Source organism: Microcebus murinus, chromosome 9 (assembly GCF_040939455.1).
Source record: "Microcebus murinus isolate Inina chromosome 9, M.murinus_Inina_mat1.0, whole genome shotgun sequence".
Classification (NCBI taxonomy): domain Eukaryota; kingdom Metazoa; phylum Chordata; class Mammalia; order Primates; family Cheirogaleidae; genus Microcebus; species Microcebus murinus.
Genome location: NC_134112.1, coordinates 7,219,342 through 7,238,444, shown reverse-complemented (window position 1 = coordinate 7,238,444; position 19,103 = coordinate 7,219,342). Strand labels below are relative to the sequence as shown.

At 46.0% G+C, this 19,103-nt stretch overlaps 1 protein-coding gene across 1 annotated transcript in view; it reads left to right on the top strand.

Annotated features, from left to right (window-relative positions):
* The window catches only part of ABCA13 (ATP binding cassette subfamily A member 13), a 470,652-nt gene that overhangs the window by 110,729 nt on the left and 340,820 nt on the right, over positions 1-19,103 (top strand). Inside the window, 5 exon segments of the mRNA XM_020289932.2 lie at positions 727-845; positions 7,323-7,486; positions 8,221-8,300; positions 9,001-9,122; positions 17,830-18,024. Of these exon segments, the coding sequence (XP_020145521.2) occupies positions 727-845; positions 7,323-7,486; positions 8,221-8,300; positions 9,001-9,122; positions 17,830-18,024 (680 nt within the window).

Here is a 19,103-nt window from a genome sequence, read left to right as displayed (position 1 = left end):
AGGGCGGATTCAGGAGGGAAGCGGTGGTGCCTGAGCAGATGGCCCCGCAGCCAGCAGGAACACGGACGGGCTCGGGGCCCAGGGGGTGCGGCCTGTGGCTGCGGAAAGGCTTTGGGTGCAACGAGGAGCCTTCGGGCAGTTTCCGACCACGGGATCTCCCCAGGAGGGGCCTGTGGCTCACCTGGAAGGGCGTGGGAGAGGCGAGGCGGGCTGGGCCCCGCTAGGAGCCTGGCGCCGTGGGGGTGTGCCCTGGGGGGAGCCGGCGGGGAGATTGGTTGGCTGTGGGGACCCGTGCACAGGCGGAGCAGGGTCGGGATGTGTTCCAGGGGTGCCTTGTGAGGCTGGAAGGCGGGAAGGTCACCTGTAGACGTGCACGTAGTTCATCCTTCCGACCGGGCCTCGGAGAGCGGCAGAGGGCGCTGTCCGCGAACGCGGCCGGCGTTGCGGTGCGTGCACCGGCCTGCGGGGACCGGGAAGGGGCCGCCCGCGGAGTGGGGCGAGTTAATTTCTATGGACTCAGTTAGGCCCCGGAAAAACAAAGTGTCTGTTTAATTACCTTTGGAACTCAAAAGGCTCAGCTTTGCCCTCACCATCTGCGTGTTCATCTTGATGATTTCAGAAATGTCTAGAACATTTAATTATTTTGAATCTTTAAAAAGTGATTTTGTGAGAGTGGCTGTTCAGGAGAGCGCTGTGCACTAATTAGCCCTGTGTTTCTTCTGGCAGAAAACCCTTCCTTGACCAAGGACATGCTGTGTGCTGCTGTGAGGTGCGAGCAGGGTGGGATAGGCCACCTCATCTCCTCTGCCGTACAGGGCGTCACTTTGGCACGCGACCACTATCAGGTTTGTCATCTTTTGTGTTTCAGAGAATTCCACGACCACTGGCGCTTGCCAGGCAGTCGAGCCATCCCAAGCTTGCTGCCCGCTGCTCCTGGCTGGCCATGGCGGTGTCCCGCGCAGTCCTGCTGGGAGTCAGGCTTGCGGACGGGGTTCTCCCAGGGGCGTGCTGGGGTTGACTGGCACCAAGGAATGAGCTGATTGTTAATTCTCAGAAATTTTGCAAGCTGGTTAAGCACAGACATAATTAAAAATCATATTATATAAATTTATGATGAAATAAATTATGTTTAAAACCAAAGTAATAAATACTCAAGGCTTATCACTTCCTAATTGTTCTAGTATGTTCTTCTGTTTACTATCCTCCTGAGATCATTTGCATCTGTTGAATCTCTGTAATGGAAATACTATATATTAATAGCTATGTGCTACTATGTAGTTCTCCCAACTCTATGTTCAGTAGTATCATGTTCCTAGCTTGAACCAGGCCATGTGGGAGCATTTGCCCCATGGACATTGCCAAGTGCTAGAAATGAGATCTTTTTTTTTTTTTTTTTCCTGGAGAGTTACTTTAAAATGTATATCAGCACTTCACTGGCTCTAACTAATCAAACACCAAGTACCAAGAACTGACAGCTGAACGGGACCACTGGCATAGCAGTTTCTTTTGTGTTAATTTGGACAAATGCCCCATGAGCTCCCATGCAGGGTCTCCACATAAAGCTGGCTGGGAGGATGTGACTTTTATCTGGGACCTACTCCCTTGCTCTGGAATTAAAGACCGCTGGGCCCCCAGGCAGGCCTGACCTGTGGAAGAGGCTTGGGCAACGGCACTGTTTTCCCAACAGTGGACCGAAGGCTGGCCCTTCTTCTAGATCCAGTTCTGAATGTTGTTTGCTGCTTTTGTGGTACAGTAACTCTGCTCCGTCCTAAATCCAGTGAATGCCGGATTATCACAGAAAGCAGAGAGATGGATGATGCCTAGAGATCAGTGATGGCCACGCCAAACTCTCAGTGTGGAGGCCTCCTCTTGGGGACATGTGGGGAAGGGGTGAGAGCTGCTGATCACCAGCTGCTGTGCTGGGGCCCTGGGGCGCGTGGTGCACGTGGACAGGAAGCCTGTGCAGGCGCTCGTCATTTGTCGTCTTTACATTGACTTGTTAGATCATCAGTTTTTTATTTCCGGGTTGTATATAACTTTGTCAGGTATTAAATGTGGATACAGAAAAACAAAAACAAACAAACTCAGAAAATTTTTGAGTGCTGAGTGAAGGTTATGTTAATAAATCAGGCAAGAGACTTCAGCTTTTAAAACAACTGATTCAAAACTGTGTTCATAGTTCAGATTGTTGTATGAACATAGGCAATTCTGGACAGTAACAGTTGGGCTCATTTTTCTAAAGAGCAGAAGTTCCCGTCTTTAATGACAAAAATAGAACATTGCCTATCTGAGGACGCCAAGCTCCCAGGATGGGTTTGTGGTTCAAGAGCTTCCAGTGTGTGAGACTTTCAGAAATATGAATCTTTTCCAGGCTGTGGGATATGAATGCCCGACAGAGGTAGACAAAGGACACAATGCCATTGTTAGTTTTTCAATATCTAAATACATATTCTAACATTTAGTTTTCTCAGTACTAACACAGCATTCCAGTTGGAAGTGAAAGTCTCAATTGATGGATGTGATGAAAGTTCAGGGGTTCAACTCTCCTTGCCCTTTTCCATGTTTTGTTCCAAACAATAGAAAGTAGCAATAAGGAGCTAAATAGGAATCAGAAATTAAATAACAGAAATGAAAGCAAGTGTGCAATGAGTCTCAGCACTTCTGGGGTAAGCTGAATCAGAGAATGTGGCTGGAACTCCACGTTAAACATGGGCTTCCCATCACCTTCCTACATCTACACCTTTGGGCGCAGCTATGTGCACTCACCTGCTAGTTCCTGGACAATTTCAGGCCTGATCTAGCCAGAGAAGGAGAGATTGATGTACGCTGTCTGTTCCATATGGTGGTCTTACTGAATCCCCAAAGTATCGTTTAATGAATGTCAATCTCAACCTTCATGCCAGACACTTCTCCTTTCCTTACAGCCTGGCACACCTGTGCTGAAGACACTTGGAAGTTTTCTTCCATTGGTCCTTGCTCCTGGGTAGGATGTGCACTTCCTACTTTATAGTCCTCTCTATGCCAAAATTATTATTTTGTTAAATTTAAGAATGACATCTATAGCAAGAATATGAGAAATGCATTGAATAAAATTTAATTCGCATATAGTAATAAATGAGGAACTAGAGCTTCTTTCTATGCAGGGATGCTCCAAGCATGGCAGAGTCCCTGTGCTGTGGATTTAATTCAATCTATTTTCTCAGAAGAAAGTGGCCCCCAGGGGACACTCATCTGTACCTGTTGTTCTGACCTCGTTGTATCTATGCACCAGTGTGCTTTGAAGAGGGACCTCTAAGGAGGAAAGAGAATATTCGGCCTGTGAAATGTTTGGGTGAGAAAATTGGGGAGGGTCCAGAAAGATCCACAAGTAGGAAAAAGAGCAGAGTATGAAAGTTGCACGGGCATCTGTGCGTGTTACCAGAAATGGACAGAGATTGGAGCCTTGGGACTGGCCCCGATGTCTCTCGCCTTGCAGATGCACTGCAGAGGTTTGCTGCCATGTTTTTCCTTTCTGCTTTCCTGTGGTCATGTTCAGGTGATGAACGGGGTCTGTGCACCTGACTTGAGGGGCAGTGAGTCAGAGGAGGCCGGAGGAGGCTGTGTCTCCGAGGGCAGAGCAGGCAGTGGAGACCTAAGTGAAGAAGGGAAAGGAGTCTGTGTCCTTGAGTCCTGCCCCAAGGTTAAAGGAAGAGACAGGCCTGAGTTGACCATTCCTGCTAGGCCCCTGCAGGCCACAGACACCGGGCTGCTCCTGCCAAGGCCCTGTGACCCCCACATGGCCGAGTCTCACTCTGCCCTTCCCTGGGTTTGAGCACAGACTCGCCCCTCCCCAGCCTTTCTGCACTGGGCTCCCAGGCCCTACCCTGGGCTCCTGCATCCTTGGCTGACCACCTGCACCTCCCCGCCCCGTTCCTCTCCATGATGGATGGCCTAGGTTCAGTCTCCGGACCTCTCCTACTCTCTGTCTAGGCTCCTGTGCTGGGCAATCTTATGTAGATTCCTTTACAACCTAAAAATTCCAATTACTTCCTGACAGTTTCCAAATTTCCTTCTCTGGCCAAGATCCCCGTGACTTCCAGGCCTGCTGCTCTGTCATCTCCTCGGCTTCTCCATTCGGATGGCAGGCAGGCCTCTCAGCCCCACCCATCTGAGAACGGACTCTGGACCTTCCCACCCAATCTTTCCCTCCCCTGGTGTTCTTTTCCTCAGACCCTCGGGGCAATGAGCTTGCCATACTTGTGAACACTTTTTTGTTTTTTTCTGTTAGCAAACTCTTGTTTGTTCTACCTTCCAAATGTTTCCAGAACCTGGCCATGTTCTTGCACCTGCACCGCATCTCACCGGGATGGCGAGACAACCTCCCAACGCTCTCCTCTTCCTCTCCTTGGCTCTGTCCTCAACCCCGGAGCCACCGTGGTCCTCCCAAAGCAGCATCAGTTATGTCACTTTTCTGCTGAGAGCCACCCAGTGCCTTCCAACCCCATTCAGAATAAGTGCCAGAGTCCTACAGGACACCGCTGCAAGGGCCAGCCGTCTGGGTGGCGGTCACCTCCGCATGTCCCTCCCTTGTGCACTCTTCTCCACCTCACTGGCTCCTTCGAAACCCCCGTGGGGTGTTTGCCCGGCTGCTCCCCTTTCCTGCAGCGGGGCTCCTGGAGGGTGTCCCGAAAGTTGTACACCGTCCCCTCAAACCTCCAGCCCTGCCCCCAGCCTTATTTTTCTTCACGGCACATCATGACATGCTGAGCAGCTTGTCCCGCAGCAGCTCTTGGGTGTTCCCGCTGGGATGAGTGCCTCCCAGGGCGAGGATTTCGTCCCCTCCAGACCAGCTCACTCCTGCCGTTGCTGGGGAGGCGCTCAGGAGGTCTTTTTGAATGAATGAATGGGGAGTCCTGTAGGATTTCCATTCTAGTCTCACACCCAGATGGCGTGGGGAGAAGTTATCTTGGAAAGTGAACATATTAATGGATAAACTAGACACAGGCAGTCACATGCTGTGGAAGGGGCCACTGGCTCAGCTCCCCCCGCTGCGGTGAGATTTTGGCCCACGGTGGCGTGAGTTTGGGTGTTCCGATCGCAGCCTAGCGCTGGCAATTCCTGAGAAGCCTCCCTCTCTCCCCAGGCCCCCCCAGCTGGGCAGGGACGGCACCGGCAGCCTCCACAGCTCTGGGCCCCCATGTCAACAGTTCAGCCGCCCTCACCTTTCCCTTTTCTTGGAACATACACTGCTTAGCTCCCTCTGGTCACCTGAGTGATTCATGATTTTCCTCTGCAAGAGAAACTGACAGTGTTTTGGCAATAATATTTAGAAGTTTTATTTAGACAGAAATATTATCTAAGTGTTGACCTACATATGACACTTTTCCCATAATTGATTGGCACAACCTAAAACTATGTTTCCAATATCAATAAGAAAAGGGTGATATAAATAAAATGTGATGAAGCAAATAAATTATGATCATACGAAATAAATTATATATGGTAGAATAGCTGTGCCCAGGGAATGTGTACAGGTTTACATGTATGTATGTAGACACAGGTATAAATACATGTGCGTTGCTTTTCAGGTGGTTTTACATTTTAAATTACCTATGTTTGACACTTAATTCCACATATGATAAATGTTTTGCATTTTTGTCAATTTTTAGCTATTATTAAAACAGGTTTTTCTCTTTTTTTCCCCCCAAATTATTGGTCTTTTGTAAAACTGATTAATGCTTCTAGAAAGATGCTGATCATATGTCCATGAAATGTTAGAGAAGGGTCTGGGGATGGCTGAGAGCCAGGGCCCAGCCCCGGGCTTTTCCCCGTGTGCGATAGAGTCCCCGGCCCCACCTGCAGCGGGAGGGCAGGGTCTTTCCAGGCTGCTCCGCCAGACTTCAGGGCACAGTTTCATCCATTTTGTGTACGTATAGCCACATATAGTTGCTTTTCAATTATTGGTTTTATGGCTTTTATTTTTGAAAAGCCTCTTTAATGTTTTTTTTTCATTTTCATTTTTCATGTTTTTATTATATATATGGAAGGTGTACAACATGATGGTTTGATAAACATATATAGTGAAATGGTTACTATAGTCAAGTAAATTAGCATATCTATAATCTCCGTTATCTGTGTGCATGTGTGTATATGCGAAGTGTGGTAAAATCTTCTGTCTTAGCTAATTGCCAATATATAATGCAGTATTAGTAACTGTGATCCTCTTGCTGTCTGTTGGATCTCTAGATTTACCAGCATAACTGCAACTTTATATCATTTGACCAACATCTCACTATTCCCATACACCTCCTTGGTAACCACCATTCTACTCTCTATTTCTATGTTGTTTGACTTTTTTTTTTTTAATTCTATGTATAAGTGAGATCATAGAGTATTTTTTGTAACTGATTTATTTCACTTAGCATGCCTTCTAGGTTCACCCATGTTACTTCCAATGGCATGATTTCCTTCTTTTTGTGGCTTAATAGTATTTCACTGTGCGTGTCACATTTTCTTTATCCATTCATCTGTTCATGAACATTTAAGTTGATTTTGTATCTTGACTATAGATAGCATGAGGATCATGTTTCTTTGAGACATGATCTCATTTCCCTTGAATTTATACCCAGAAGTGGGCTTGCTGGATCATATGCTAGCTCTATTTTTAATATTTTGAGGAACCTCAATACTGTTTTCCATAATGGCTGTACCGATTTACATTTCTGCCCACAGTGTACAAGGGGTCCCATCTCTCCACACCCTCACCAATATTTATCTCTTGTCTTGATAACAGCCACCCTAACAGGTAAGAGGTAGCATCTTATGGAGGTTTTGATTTGCATTTCCCTGATCCTTAGTGATGTGGCACACTTTTCATATATCTATTTGCCATTTTTATGTCTTCTTTGGAGAAATATCTATCAGGTCCATTGCCCATTTAAAAAATTGGGTTATTTGGTTTTTTTGTTTTTTTCATGTTGAGTTGTATGAGTTCCTAGGATCTGAGATCCAGGAAGTTAAGAGCCAGGCCATGCAGGGAGGCATAGCTTGTTGTCTGCCATTTTTTTTAAGAACCTGCTGTTTTTCCTAGCTGGTGACTAATGGCAGAGCCAGGAGTAAAATCTGAGCTCCCCAATTTTCCAGCCAAGGGCTCTATCTGCTACTCTGCAATGCACAGAAGCAATTGGAAAATGATTGTTCATTCTCTGTATTTCCTGAGTCTACAGGAAAACTGACAACGAATGTAGTACTTAGTGAGAACACATGTTTATCTGGAAACCAGACTTAAGTTCATACGAATAAGTATGTATGTTTCTAATCAATATCATTGCCATGTTTTCCAGGAAATTGAAATGATATGGTCCTCACCCAGTCAAAAAATTTGTGAAAGCCTTAGCAGGAATCTCTCTAGCATCTTGGAAAACTTCAAGAGCAGCTTGGAAAATGCCACCAACCAGGACTGCACATGCCAGCCCGGGATGGAAGCCCTGCAGCAGCGCATGCACATGTATGTGCTAACATGCTCTCCTGCCTTCCCAGTATTGTCATTCATAAAGAGATGTCTAGCACTCTCTGTGAATTTCAGACAACAGTTTGTGCCACATACTATCAGTATATATCTCAATATATATATTTTTTCTAAACAAAATCAAAGTTTTCTATGACTAAATTCTTAAGTGGTAAAATGTAAGAGCAGCATCAGCCAGAAGGCTAACTTTATTGGTGATCAAGATATTAGATCAAAATGTCATGATCCAAGGCAGCAAAATGGTTTTATATGAAGAGTCAAGTTTTTTTTCAAATTACCTTCATATTTGATTAACTTTGCTCATTCCGTAAGCATAAAGCCCAGGAAGAGGAAATCAGGGACTGTGTATTCTGCAGATGACTTGTTCACAAAAAGAATTATGTTCATCTGACTCTTACTCTCCTGATTTCTCATATGTTCCATGATCTATTCTATCTATCCTTTTCACAGTTGCATTAATTATGCATCCGTATTCCCCTGATTCATCTTGCTTGGCAGGGGCTCTGAGAAGGAAACACTGTCGTGTGGGTATTATGGGTATTCACATGCAGATGGTGTCTGGAGACATGTGTGTAATTGTTGGAGGAATTTTATGGAAATGTGATCTTGTTATCCAGCTCATCTCCTGGGAATTGAGACAGTGTTATTCAGTCCAACATAGTTTCTGATGGTTTTATCTTGCCTAATTTAGCTTTAATTTTCTGCCATTTTAGGTTGGCCAAAAGCCTCAAGGATTCTTGGTCATCAGGGAACCCCATTATGACTTTTCTTAGCAATTTCATAGTCACTGAGGGTAAGTATGTGGTCTTTCAAGTTTTCTTGATTAAAAATTAAATTTAGTTTCTCATTTTATTACTAAAATAAAATATAAACATGAAAAGTTATATTATATGTGATAATCATTTAGAATTTGGTTGGTCTGATCTATTTGGGGTTTTTAAGGAATGCCCCAAAATCCTGGAGTACTAAAATCAGTGGAGGAAGGAAGGGAAACTTCTGTAGTCCAGATCTTGCTCTGGCCATGCCTGCCTGGGCAAGCCAGTTGATGTCTATGAGTTTCTGTTCTTCAACTGTTCAATCTACACAATTCATGAAGCTTCTTGTAGCATCAATTTTCCAAGTCTGAAGATGTCTGGCAAATTCTTGAATGATATTCCTCTTGTTAAGAAAAAGTGAGGTAATCAGAAGTGGCACTTGGTCACTGTTCCCTAAGAAAAAAATCTCTTTCTAAAGTAAATCTTATAACATACAGGTCTTAAAGAGTAAACCCAGTGACTAGAAAATACCACATACCCTGGGATTTTGGTTTACTTGTGTTCTACATTATCTGTTGGCCTTAGAGGAGTAAGATTTGACTTTATTTAGTGTCTATTATGGGCTGGATAGAGTGAAGGAAACCATTCTGGCCAAGTATAATATTGAATGTTATTTTCATAGTCAGTAATAATCTAAACATGCATTATACAATTTCCTTCTTTTTGCTTGTTTTTCAGATGTGAAAGTAAAAGATTTGATGAAGAACATCACCCAGTTGACTGAAGAGCTTCGATCTTCCATTAACATCTCACATGAAACTATCCACAGTATTTTGGAAGCAAACATTTCCCACTCCAAGGTGTGGTGCTGCTTCTTGTCCATCTGTTGTGCTTGTGGAGGGGCCCTGGCCTGAGCTATGGCGTTTTGTCACCCTTTCCTCTCTTCCTCTCCTGTGGCTGGGGAAGGGGCTGCTGAGCAATGATATGACCGGAGGCAGAAAGGAAATGAGGGAATGAGCGAGGAACCACAGATTGTCATGATTTCATTCCAATTCTTGGGGTCTTTAATTTTATAATATTGTCATTATCTGGGGTCAGAAAGGATAAAATTGGTGATATTTATTCCAGTGATTTCCAGCCCTATGCTCAACACCCCACGGGGTTTCTTCTTGGTTCAGTAGTTGTTGCAAAATTATAAAAAATATCCAAAAACCAAAACCAGCTAAAAGTGTCTAAAAATCAACTATGATTTACTCTGAGTAACTGTGTACAGTCTGGCTGCATGCTACCGTAGTGGGTTGTTGTGAAAGTAAATGAGGAAGACAGGCTGCTTCGTCTCCAAGGTGGTTGGGAAGCACTGGTGAAGGCAACTGAAAAGAAAAAAGACAAAACTATTAAAGAGCTTTTGCAGCAAGTCAAGGAGTGAGTAAGGATGTGGTTTACCCATGGAAAGGGGGAACAGGTAAATATCATGTTTGCCATAGCAGATATCACCTGCACCCTTAGCAGGTGTGCTGTTCTGAGACATCCTCTCAGCACTTCCGGTTGTGGTTTTACCTTTCTGTACAGAAAACCTTCCATAAGTAACAAGCATGTAGCTGACTCACAAGTGAACATTCCAATTGACAGTCAGCTAGGCCCCAACACACATTAAATTTCAATTTTCCTGGTTAATTGGGGCTAATTGCAAGCCTGAAAGATAGATTAATTAAGAATTAATTTAAATTAAGAAAGAAAGAAATTAAAAGCTAGGAACCCCAAATTCAAATGGCAGTATCACCAAGTTGTTTATAGTAAGATGCATAGCATCTCTCTTCAAGAAAAAAAGTCAAATTCAGCTTATTAAACACCACATATGCACAGAGGTGTTGGGGTTGAAGATGGAGGGGAAGAGAGTAGAGGGCAGTGGTGAAATTCCTTCTACCCACCTGTTATGCTGCCTTATAAAGAAATGGTGAATAGATGTGCTTTTAGATCTTTAGTTATGGAAACCTGTAATGAGGGAAATAAAACACTGACTGAATTAATTTGAGCAGCTGCCTAGGAATGCCTTAAGAGAAGCATCAGATTGGTTAAATTCTGGGTTTCCTTTCAAATTCCAAGTCCTTATGATATGCTCTGAGTTTGGGCTCAGCTGTTTTTGATGGTCACTGCCTGATTAAGCAAGCAGCCACCGGGTGTCACTGCTGTTCTACCATGGGAGGGCTGGGCTCAGAGAGGCTCCTGTTATAAGGTGATGTTGCCGTATAGACAGTTTTGCAGTGCTTTTTTTGCACTTTGTGTATCTTCCTCTGCCACTATGTCAATATAAATCATTATGGTTATCTGGAAAGTTAGGTAACTGGGAGGTGTATTTAAAAAGTTGCATTCTAACTATTCTGATAGCTAATGAGGTTAGTTGCTTTGATAGCTAAATATATCCATGAAGCCGCATGCATCTACAGATCCTAGGGAAGGAATTCACGTCAGGTTCGGAACTGACACTTTGGACACTAGCGTTTTTTAGATTGGCAGGTTGACAATCTTTCTTCCTGAGCTTCTCCACCATAGTTTTAGTCAGTCTTCAAATTTGTCACATCAGATTCTCATTCCGATCTGTTGGTCGCCTGTAGGGAATAATGTTTCAGTGGTGCTAAGGCCTTGGCAAAATTGCAGAAATCTTCATTCCTTCATTTATTCACTTAAGATGTCCTGCATGTCAGGTGTGGTTCCAAAGTGGAGGATCGAAGTCCCTACTCCAAGACTGTGAATGTTCTATGGGGCATGACAGGAAAAATGTAAACAAATGATGGACATCATAAGTTAATAGACCATAAAGTTCTATGAAGCACATATGATGCAGTCATGGGGAGAGATGGTCATAGGAAGCCTCCCTGAGCAGGTGAAGTTGGAGGTTAGCTTGGAATGACAGCAAGCTGGTTGAGAGTCACAGAGCTGTGGACATCGCGTAAAAGGACCAGAGGCAGGAATGAGCAAAAGGTGGCAAAGGCAGGCTGATATATCCATACCATCTCACTTTTCTTTCCTGCCTTCTCCCCTGGATGCATAGAATCTGCCATGGGTACCTATGGAAGTTGCTCTCTTGCAGAGCTCCATTCTTTAACATCAGCATCACCCCATTAAAACATCAAGTCACAGACTCATGGGGCTCATTGGACTCTGAGCCCAGCTAGTTCAGCCTCTGTCCTGGGCTTGGATCTCCTCCCCCTGCCCTGTGGAGCGCCCACCCATGTCATGCTGGACTCCATGTTGTAGGCACTCATACAAATTGACAGTGGCTTCCTCCTTTGTGTTGGGCCCAATTTTTATTCTTTTAAGATTAAGAATGAGGTCAAAGGGTCAGGATCCAATAGACTGAGAGAGTATTCAAAGGGTCTGTCTTCTGTTTCTTCACTTTTTGTGCTAAGTAATTGAGCATTACTTGGAAGAACTTGGTCTTTTGCTTAGAAGATAAATATTTTCCATAATCTTCAGCAGATTGTTTTCTCCTCCCCATGAGGCTTAAGGCAGAAGGGAGAGGCTTAAGCCTCTTCTGGGAGGCTCCTTCAAATGGAAAGATATTCTGAGACGTTCTCTTATTTCTGTGGAGCAGAAATAATTGTGTTGTGTCAATCTGGTCAAGTTTTCCCATCTCACCTAAGGCTGGTCCCCTGCGCTGGTTCTGTCTGTTGCTTCATTAACAGAGCTGCCTGACACAATTTTTGGAAAGAGAAAGAGATTCCTTATAGGGATTTAGCAACATTATGCATTCCATTTGCTGTAGTACATGAAGTTTGTCTTCTCAAAAGCTTCAACAGATAGTTTTTGGTGAAATTTTAGAGTAGACACTGGTGAAAATACGCTCATGCTGTTTTTTCCCTACTCAAAGAGGAAAATAATGAATGTGTGACCGGAGTTAGGGGTTTCTGGGACCACGCAGAGGAATGTGACCAAGCATCCCCTGGAAGACCCCCTGTGTGTGGAGCGTTATCCTGGAGGGAGCTGCCCCATGGCTGCTTGCCCGACCCCACAGCCACATCGCCAGGGGGGAGCTCACGGTCCTGAGTTGGGGACACACCGTCCTCCACCCCGGCTCATCCTCCGTGCTCTTAGGGTCGGGCTCTGCTTTGGCTTGTTTTGCTGTTCTACCGGAGTGTTCTCAGTGTGTGCAGTAGGTTTTCATTAAACATTCACGAAAATGAGGTGAATCTCCAGCTTCTCTCCTAACGTTAATTCAGCCAGCATCCTGTAGGTTTATGACAGCCACACACTGTGCTAAGGGAATTTGTGTGTCATTTAACTCCCTCTGAGCAAGGCATTTCCCTCCTTTCACAGGTGAGTGTGGGGCTGAGAAAGTCACAGCTGGGAGAGGGCCGGAGTTCAAACCCAGGCTTCTGCACTCCAGCTGTTCTATTCTTTCGTCTCATGCTGGTGCTACTTCAATTTATTATAAAGTGACTGTTCTAAATATTAATAAATTGCTCCTCGCTGAAGGGTTATTTTTTCCTACTAGCACGTATGTAAATATTTTTGAAGCTTAATTTCAGGATTGGCATTGACCTCTGCAAAAATACTTCTTGTTAGTTTTGGCCAAATATTATGACCTTCAAGGTGTTTTTAATTATGACTCTACTTTGCAAAGTATCATTTGTCCTTGTCAGCTTTGTCGGTTACCAAAGAGATGAGAGTATCTCCTGTATTTTCACTCAAGTTGTTAGTGTTGACAGATGACCATGCCCTAGGAAGGTACCAACTAACACCCGCTTATCAGTTTGTTTGGGCTCTTAAATCAATCACAGCATGTCCATGTGGGGTGTCTTGGTAACTTACAAGCCTAATAATTTTGTCACCAAAAGAAAATGACTTTGTATTGACATGGACCATTTATGGTGACTCTGTCAACACGGATGCTGCCAGGGTGCAGCCCAGTGTGGGGTGGGGCAGAGGGCACAGGGGTGCTGGAGCAAGGACTTCTTCGGCATCTCTTCTACCCTCTCCAGTGCCACGATCGTTCTCTTTAGGGATATAAAATCAAAGAAGGAATTAATTAGTCCTCTCATTTTCTTAAGCATAATCAGTATTCTCAATCAACCACTCTTACTCATCTTTTTCTTTAAATATGCTGTGAGTCAAAGGTGTGTTGTTGTCGGTAGTTACTGATAGACTCCTTGGTAATAATGGTGGTTACCGAGCACTTACGTACACTGCGTCTTGTGCGGAGCGCTTGAGATCTCATTTAATTCTCCTAACAACCCTGTGGAGTCCTTTGGAATTTATTATCTCCGCTATCGAGGCTTATAGATGTTAGGTGACTCTCGGAGGTCACGGAGTGAGAGCTGGAGTCAGGATCCACGTGTGTGCAGTGTGGTGACAGTCCTTTAGTCGGGTCCCTGTAGCTTTATCCCACTCTCTGATGCTCATCTCTTGCTCTTGCCTTTTTATCTGTGAGCAGGTCTGAGCTCAAACAGGTCTCCAAGAGCAGAGAGCCACCTTGCTTCTCTCTGAAAAGCATAGGGTCTATTTTTTAATATCTGTCCTGATTTCGATTTCTTGGCTTACACGCTAACTTGGCAGAGTCCCTCTGCCCTGATATTTCTATCGCTTCCTTTCTGGTCACAGCCAGGCGGAGAGCAGCCGTCCCTGCCATGCCTTCCTTGCCCTTCTGCGTCTACAGTGATCAGCTGGGCAACATCAAGCCCGGCTCTGGTGCTCTGCTCTGAATGCAATTAGGGTTTCAGGCAGATGTCCAGTAAACAAGCTCCAGCTAAAAATGCAAATGCCTCTCCTAGGGATCACTGTCGTTTTAAAATCAGCTAAATACCGTGATCGTTATCTAAGTGGTAGAGAGTGTGTGTGCTGGGCTCGCAGGGTGGGGGCGGCTGCCCGGCGCCCCGGCTCCCTCACAACTTCCCAGCCTATAGGCACGCACAGGAAAGGCTGCAGCACCTCGGCATCCCTGCTGCCGATAATTTGCAGTGTGAGCCTGAGCAAAGCCTGAGCTGAGAGGTGCCAGTTTCACTTTGAACAGGAATAGCACATGATGCTTCCAACCAAGCAAAACTGTTATCTTTCTTTCCTTATTCCCTTTCCCACCTCCTGCTCCCACCTGCTTTCAAACAGGTGTTCGTGAAACAGGAAAAACTGAGCATAATAAGACTTTAGAAAGATAACTAGTAAAACTTGGAAAACCAGAGCAAAGGAGTGGAAGCAGACACGCTTCCGGGCCGTAGTCTTGTGAGCTGAGTGTGGAGCGCCTGCGTGACGGCCTGGGATTCTCCCCATTCAGTAAACAGAGATGTAGGAAATTTCAGGACAAATGTTTTTGCCCTGGAACCAAATTCTAAGAAATGCACTGGGTATGACCTTGCCCGGTGCCATTGCACGCTGCACTAGAAAATAAGACACAGACTCCACAGCGATGCAGGACTGCCACTGGCCGGCCCGGCCGGCGCTCGGGGAAGCCAGCAGCAGCTGCTCTGGCGCTGGGTGTGGATGCGCCTCCTTCACGGAACATTCCCGCGGGTGCTCATTTTATGGAACTGATCAAAGAGGGGCTGCTGTAACAAAATCCAAGGGTGGATACCCACATCGCACCCCCAGCCGCCCCCTGAGGGCTCCCTCGCCATCCAGGGAAAGCATGTTCGAAAACAGTGGCATTCAGGAAAACATAACCAAGGTGTGTTTGCGCCATGCAACTCCCATGTGAAAAAGGGGCTTGTTGGCAAATTAGTTATGAAAACACTTAACATTCTCTCTTAAAAGATTCAAAATGCCCATTAACATACTAGAGCATTTTAGCCATTGGTGATGATTAATTTTGTCAGTTAACCAGCTAGGCTGACAGTGCTCAGATATCTGGTCAAATATTATTCTAAATGCCCCAGTGAAAGTATTTTTAGATGAGATTACGAGTTAAATCGGTGACTTTGAGCAAAGCAGATGACCCGGCATCATGTGCGTGGGCCTTACTCGATCGGCTGAAGGCCATAAGAGAAAACAAACTGAGGTCCCCAGGGAGAAGGGATTTTGCCTTCAGATGGCCTTCAGACCCTGCAACGTCACCTCCTCCTTGGGTCCCCACCCTGGTGGCCCACTGAGCAGATTTTGGGCTTGCCAGCCTCCACGGCTGCATGAGCCAGTTCCTTAAAATAGATCTTTCTCTGAATATATGTGTTAGTATAATATTATATGTGTTAATATAAGTCATGTGTCCCTCCACAGCAGGGATATGTTCTGAGAAATGTATCATTAGGCGGTTTTGTCGTTTGTGAACACCGTAGAGTACACTACTTAGGGATGGCGGGCCGACCACACACCTGGGCCGCGTGGTGTAGCCTGTGCTGCTGGGCTGGAGACCTGCGCAGCAGGTACGGTACTGAACACGGGGCAGTAGTGACACGGTGTATTCGTGTATCTTGACATAGAAAAGGTAAAAATACCATATGGGAGATAAAAATGGTACACCTGTATAAGGCACTTACCATGGAAGTGGCCCTGGGTGAGTCAGGGAGTGAGTGGCGAGGGAATGCGGAGGCCCCGGACATTGCTGTGGGCTGCTGTGCACTTTATCAACACGGGACACTTAGGCTACGCTAAATTTATAAAAATGTATTTCCCTCCTTCAATGATGAATTAACCTTAGCTTATTGTAACTTTTTTACTTTATAAATTTTAAAACCTTTTAACTCTTTTGTAATAATGGTTTAAAACAAAACAAAAAAATACAGCTGTACAAAAATATTTTCTTTATCTCTTTCTTACATATGCTTTTTTTCTATTTAATTTTTTTCTTTTTACTTTTTAAAACATCTTAAAACTTTTTTGTTAGAAATCGAGACACAAACACACACATTAGCCTGGGCCTACACAGGGCCAGGATCCTCAGAATCACTGTCTTCACCTCCGCATCTTGCCCCACTGGAGGGTCCCCACTGGAGGGTCCTCACCGGCAATAACACCCATGGGGCTGTCATCTCCTGTGATAACAATGCCTTCTTCTGGAACACCTCCTGCAGGACCTGCCTGAGGCTGTTTCATGTCACCTTTTTAAAATATAGGAGGAATGCACTATAAAATAATGGTAAAGCATGTAGTATAGTAAATACATAATTAACATAGTCATTTGTTATCATTATCAAATATTATGTACTGTACACAATTGCATGTGCCAGAATTTCATACAGCTGACAACACGGTAGGTCTGTCTACACCAGCATCACCACAAACACATGAGTAATGCATTTTGCTACACACTCATGATAGCTCCCTCATCACCAGGAGACAGGAATTTTTCAGTGTCATTATAATTGTGTGGAATCACCATCGTACATGCAGTTCGTCATTATGCACCATATGTCAACATTTCAGTCAGCCAGGACTGAATATACAATGATGGTCCTGTAAGAAGATTATAATACTGTATTGTTACTATACCTTTTCTATGTTTAGATATGTTTAGATGCACAAATGCTTGCCATTGTGTTACAATTGCCTACAGTACGGCAGCATGCTATACAGGTGTGCAGCCTAGCGGCTGTGGGCTGTCCCGTATAGCCCAGATGTGCAGCAGGCTCTACTGTCTGGGTGTGTGCACATACAATTTATACTGTGATGTTCGCACAGTGGTGGAATCACCTAATGACTCATTTCTCAGAATGTGTCCCCGTAGCTAAATGATGCATGACTGCAGTTGTACACACACAGCCTAGCGGTTCTGTTTCTCTGGAGCACCCTGACTAACACACCCTCTATCTCTTAATAATTTTTTTGGCATTTCGTGGCATATGCAATCATCTGATGAGTTCCACCTGCTCTCAGGGCAGGTACACAATAGCTCCTCTTCACAAGGGAGAGTGCACTGAGGCCTCACTTGGCCTGAATGTGTCACAGCAGTCACACCGATCAAGAGTATACACATGGAACAGGGAGTATGGTTTTTGTTTCAGTTTGCTTTGTAATCTGATACATTACAAAGGTCATTAACTGAAAGTTGTGTCCAAGTGAAGCGGCAGAAGCCTTTGATTAAAACGTGATACAAAATACCAACAAACGAGATAATAATACAAGTTGTCCTCAGTGCCTCCTTTTGAGTTTATTTGCTTTTTCTTTAAAAATAAATAACATTTTGGTAATTCTTTTTTCAATCTGGACATGGAGGAGGTAAAAAATATCAATTGCACGCTGATAACAGTGGAAAGTGGAAGCTGATAAGCTGAAAGCAAAGGGTGAGACTTAATACCAAAGAAGCCACAAATGTTAACCATGAGGGCAGCTTCCGGAGTGGGGGCGAGGCGTGAGCGTCGGGGCGAGCCCTGCAGAGAGCAGAGGGACGAGGATTTTGGAACAGTGCTCCGAACCCTCAGGCCAGGGCAGGCGTCACAGAAGTCAGAGGATGCTGCGCACACCAGGACCATTTCCATTCGTAACATTGAAAACAGAGCCAGGGGCCGGCTCCGTGCACGCAGGCAGTCCCCAGCGGGCCAGGAAGCGCTCCTGGGCGCCTCCTCCGTGGGGAAGCTCTGGGTCTGGGGTGCCAGAGCCCGCGACGGCCTGGGTGTCCTCACTTCTCCTCTTCGCTCTTTGAAACAGGTTCTCTCTAGTGCCCTCGCCCTCGCTGTGTCTGGAAAGTGTGATCAGGAAACCCTTCGTCTCCTGCTGATGTTTCCTGAGGATGAAAAATCTTGGCTCGCAACAAAGGAGCTCTGTGGGCTGCCGGGGTCAAAAGTGTTTCCTCTGATCGTGTTGATGAGTCGAAACCTGAACGTGCGGACTTTCATTTACAAGGTACGGGGCGCCGGCCAGGGCGTCTGGCTCCGTGCGGACGGTGGCTGCGTGTCTGTGCGAGGAGTAGAGCAGGAGGCCGCGGCACCGGGTCACTCTGTGCAGCCTCGGCTTGTCTCTCCCGTCACCTGTTTGCTGGTCCTGGGGCGGAGTTCAAAGAGGCTGTGCTGGAACAGAGGGATGTCCAGGAGACATTCCGGGGCTCTTGGAAGCAGCACACCAGCGCGTTTGGCACAGCCCTGCTGCTGGGCTCCAAACTCAACGTGCGGGACCAGCAGCAAGGAACACCGCCGACCCTAGCGCCAGGTGCGCCCTCGTCCCTACAGACCGCCTTCCCGCAGCGTGTTTGGGAGGACTGGGACTGTGTGTGAACACCCCGAGCTGCGGAACCAGGAGCTGCTCCCGCCCCGCTGTGGCCCTGCCCCAGCAGTGTGGAGTGCCCGGCTCTGCCTGGCCCTGCCCCGGAGAGGGCGCTGGGGTTGGGTGGCACGGCCACCCACGGTGCTGCGTGTGCTGGTCTCACCTCGCGACAGCACTCCCACACACAGCGGGGCGAGTGTGCAGAGGTTGGAGGAAAGACTTGAAAGTGGAAGGCGACTGGGAGTTGGGGCAAGCCGGGGTCCGACCCTTCCCACACGGCTTGCATCAGGGCAACCCAGTTCCCAACTTGGTCTTCTGCTCTGGGGCTGCCATTTCCGGAAGTTCCTCCTTTTGCTGGCCTCTACTGTTTGCATCCTTACTTGCACTTTTAGAAACTTCATTTCCTATGCTTACAGATCAGTCTTGTTCCAAGTTCCGCTGTTTTTCCTTTAGGGATGTATTTCACAACATCTGGGTGAATCAGAGGGTTTGCAGCGTGGCAAGGTGGCTGTAGGTGCTCAGCGGAGTGAAACAAAAAAGATGTGGGCTTGGGAGCGAGCTGCAGCTGCCCTCGAATCCCCACATGGTTACCCGTCAGTGCTGCGGGACGCCCCATCTCCGAGCAACGTCTTGTATTTTATCAACGTTCATAGAGCCCTGCACTCGGGAGGGGCCTGATGAACAGGAGCTGTTGTCCAGGAGCACAGTCCTGGGTTTAGGAA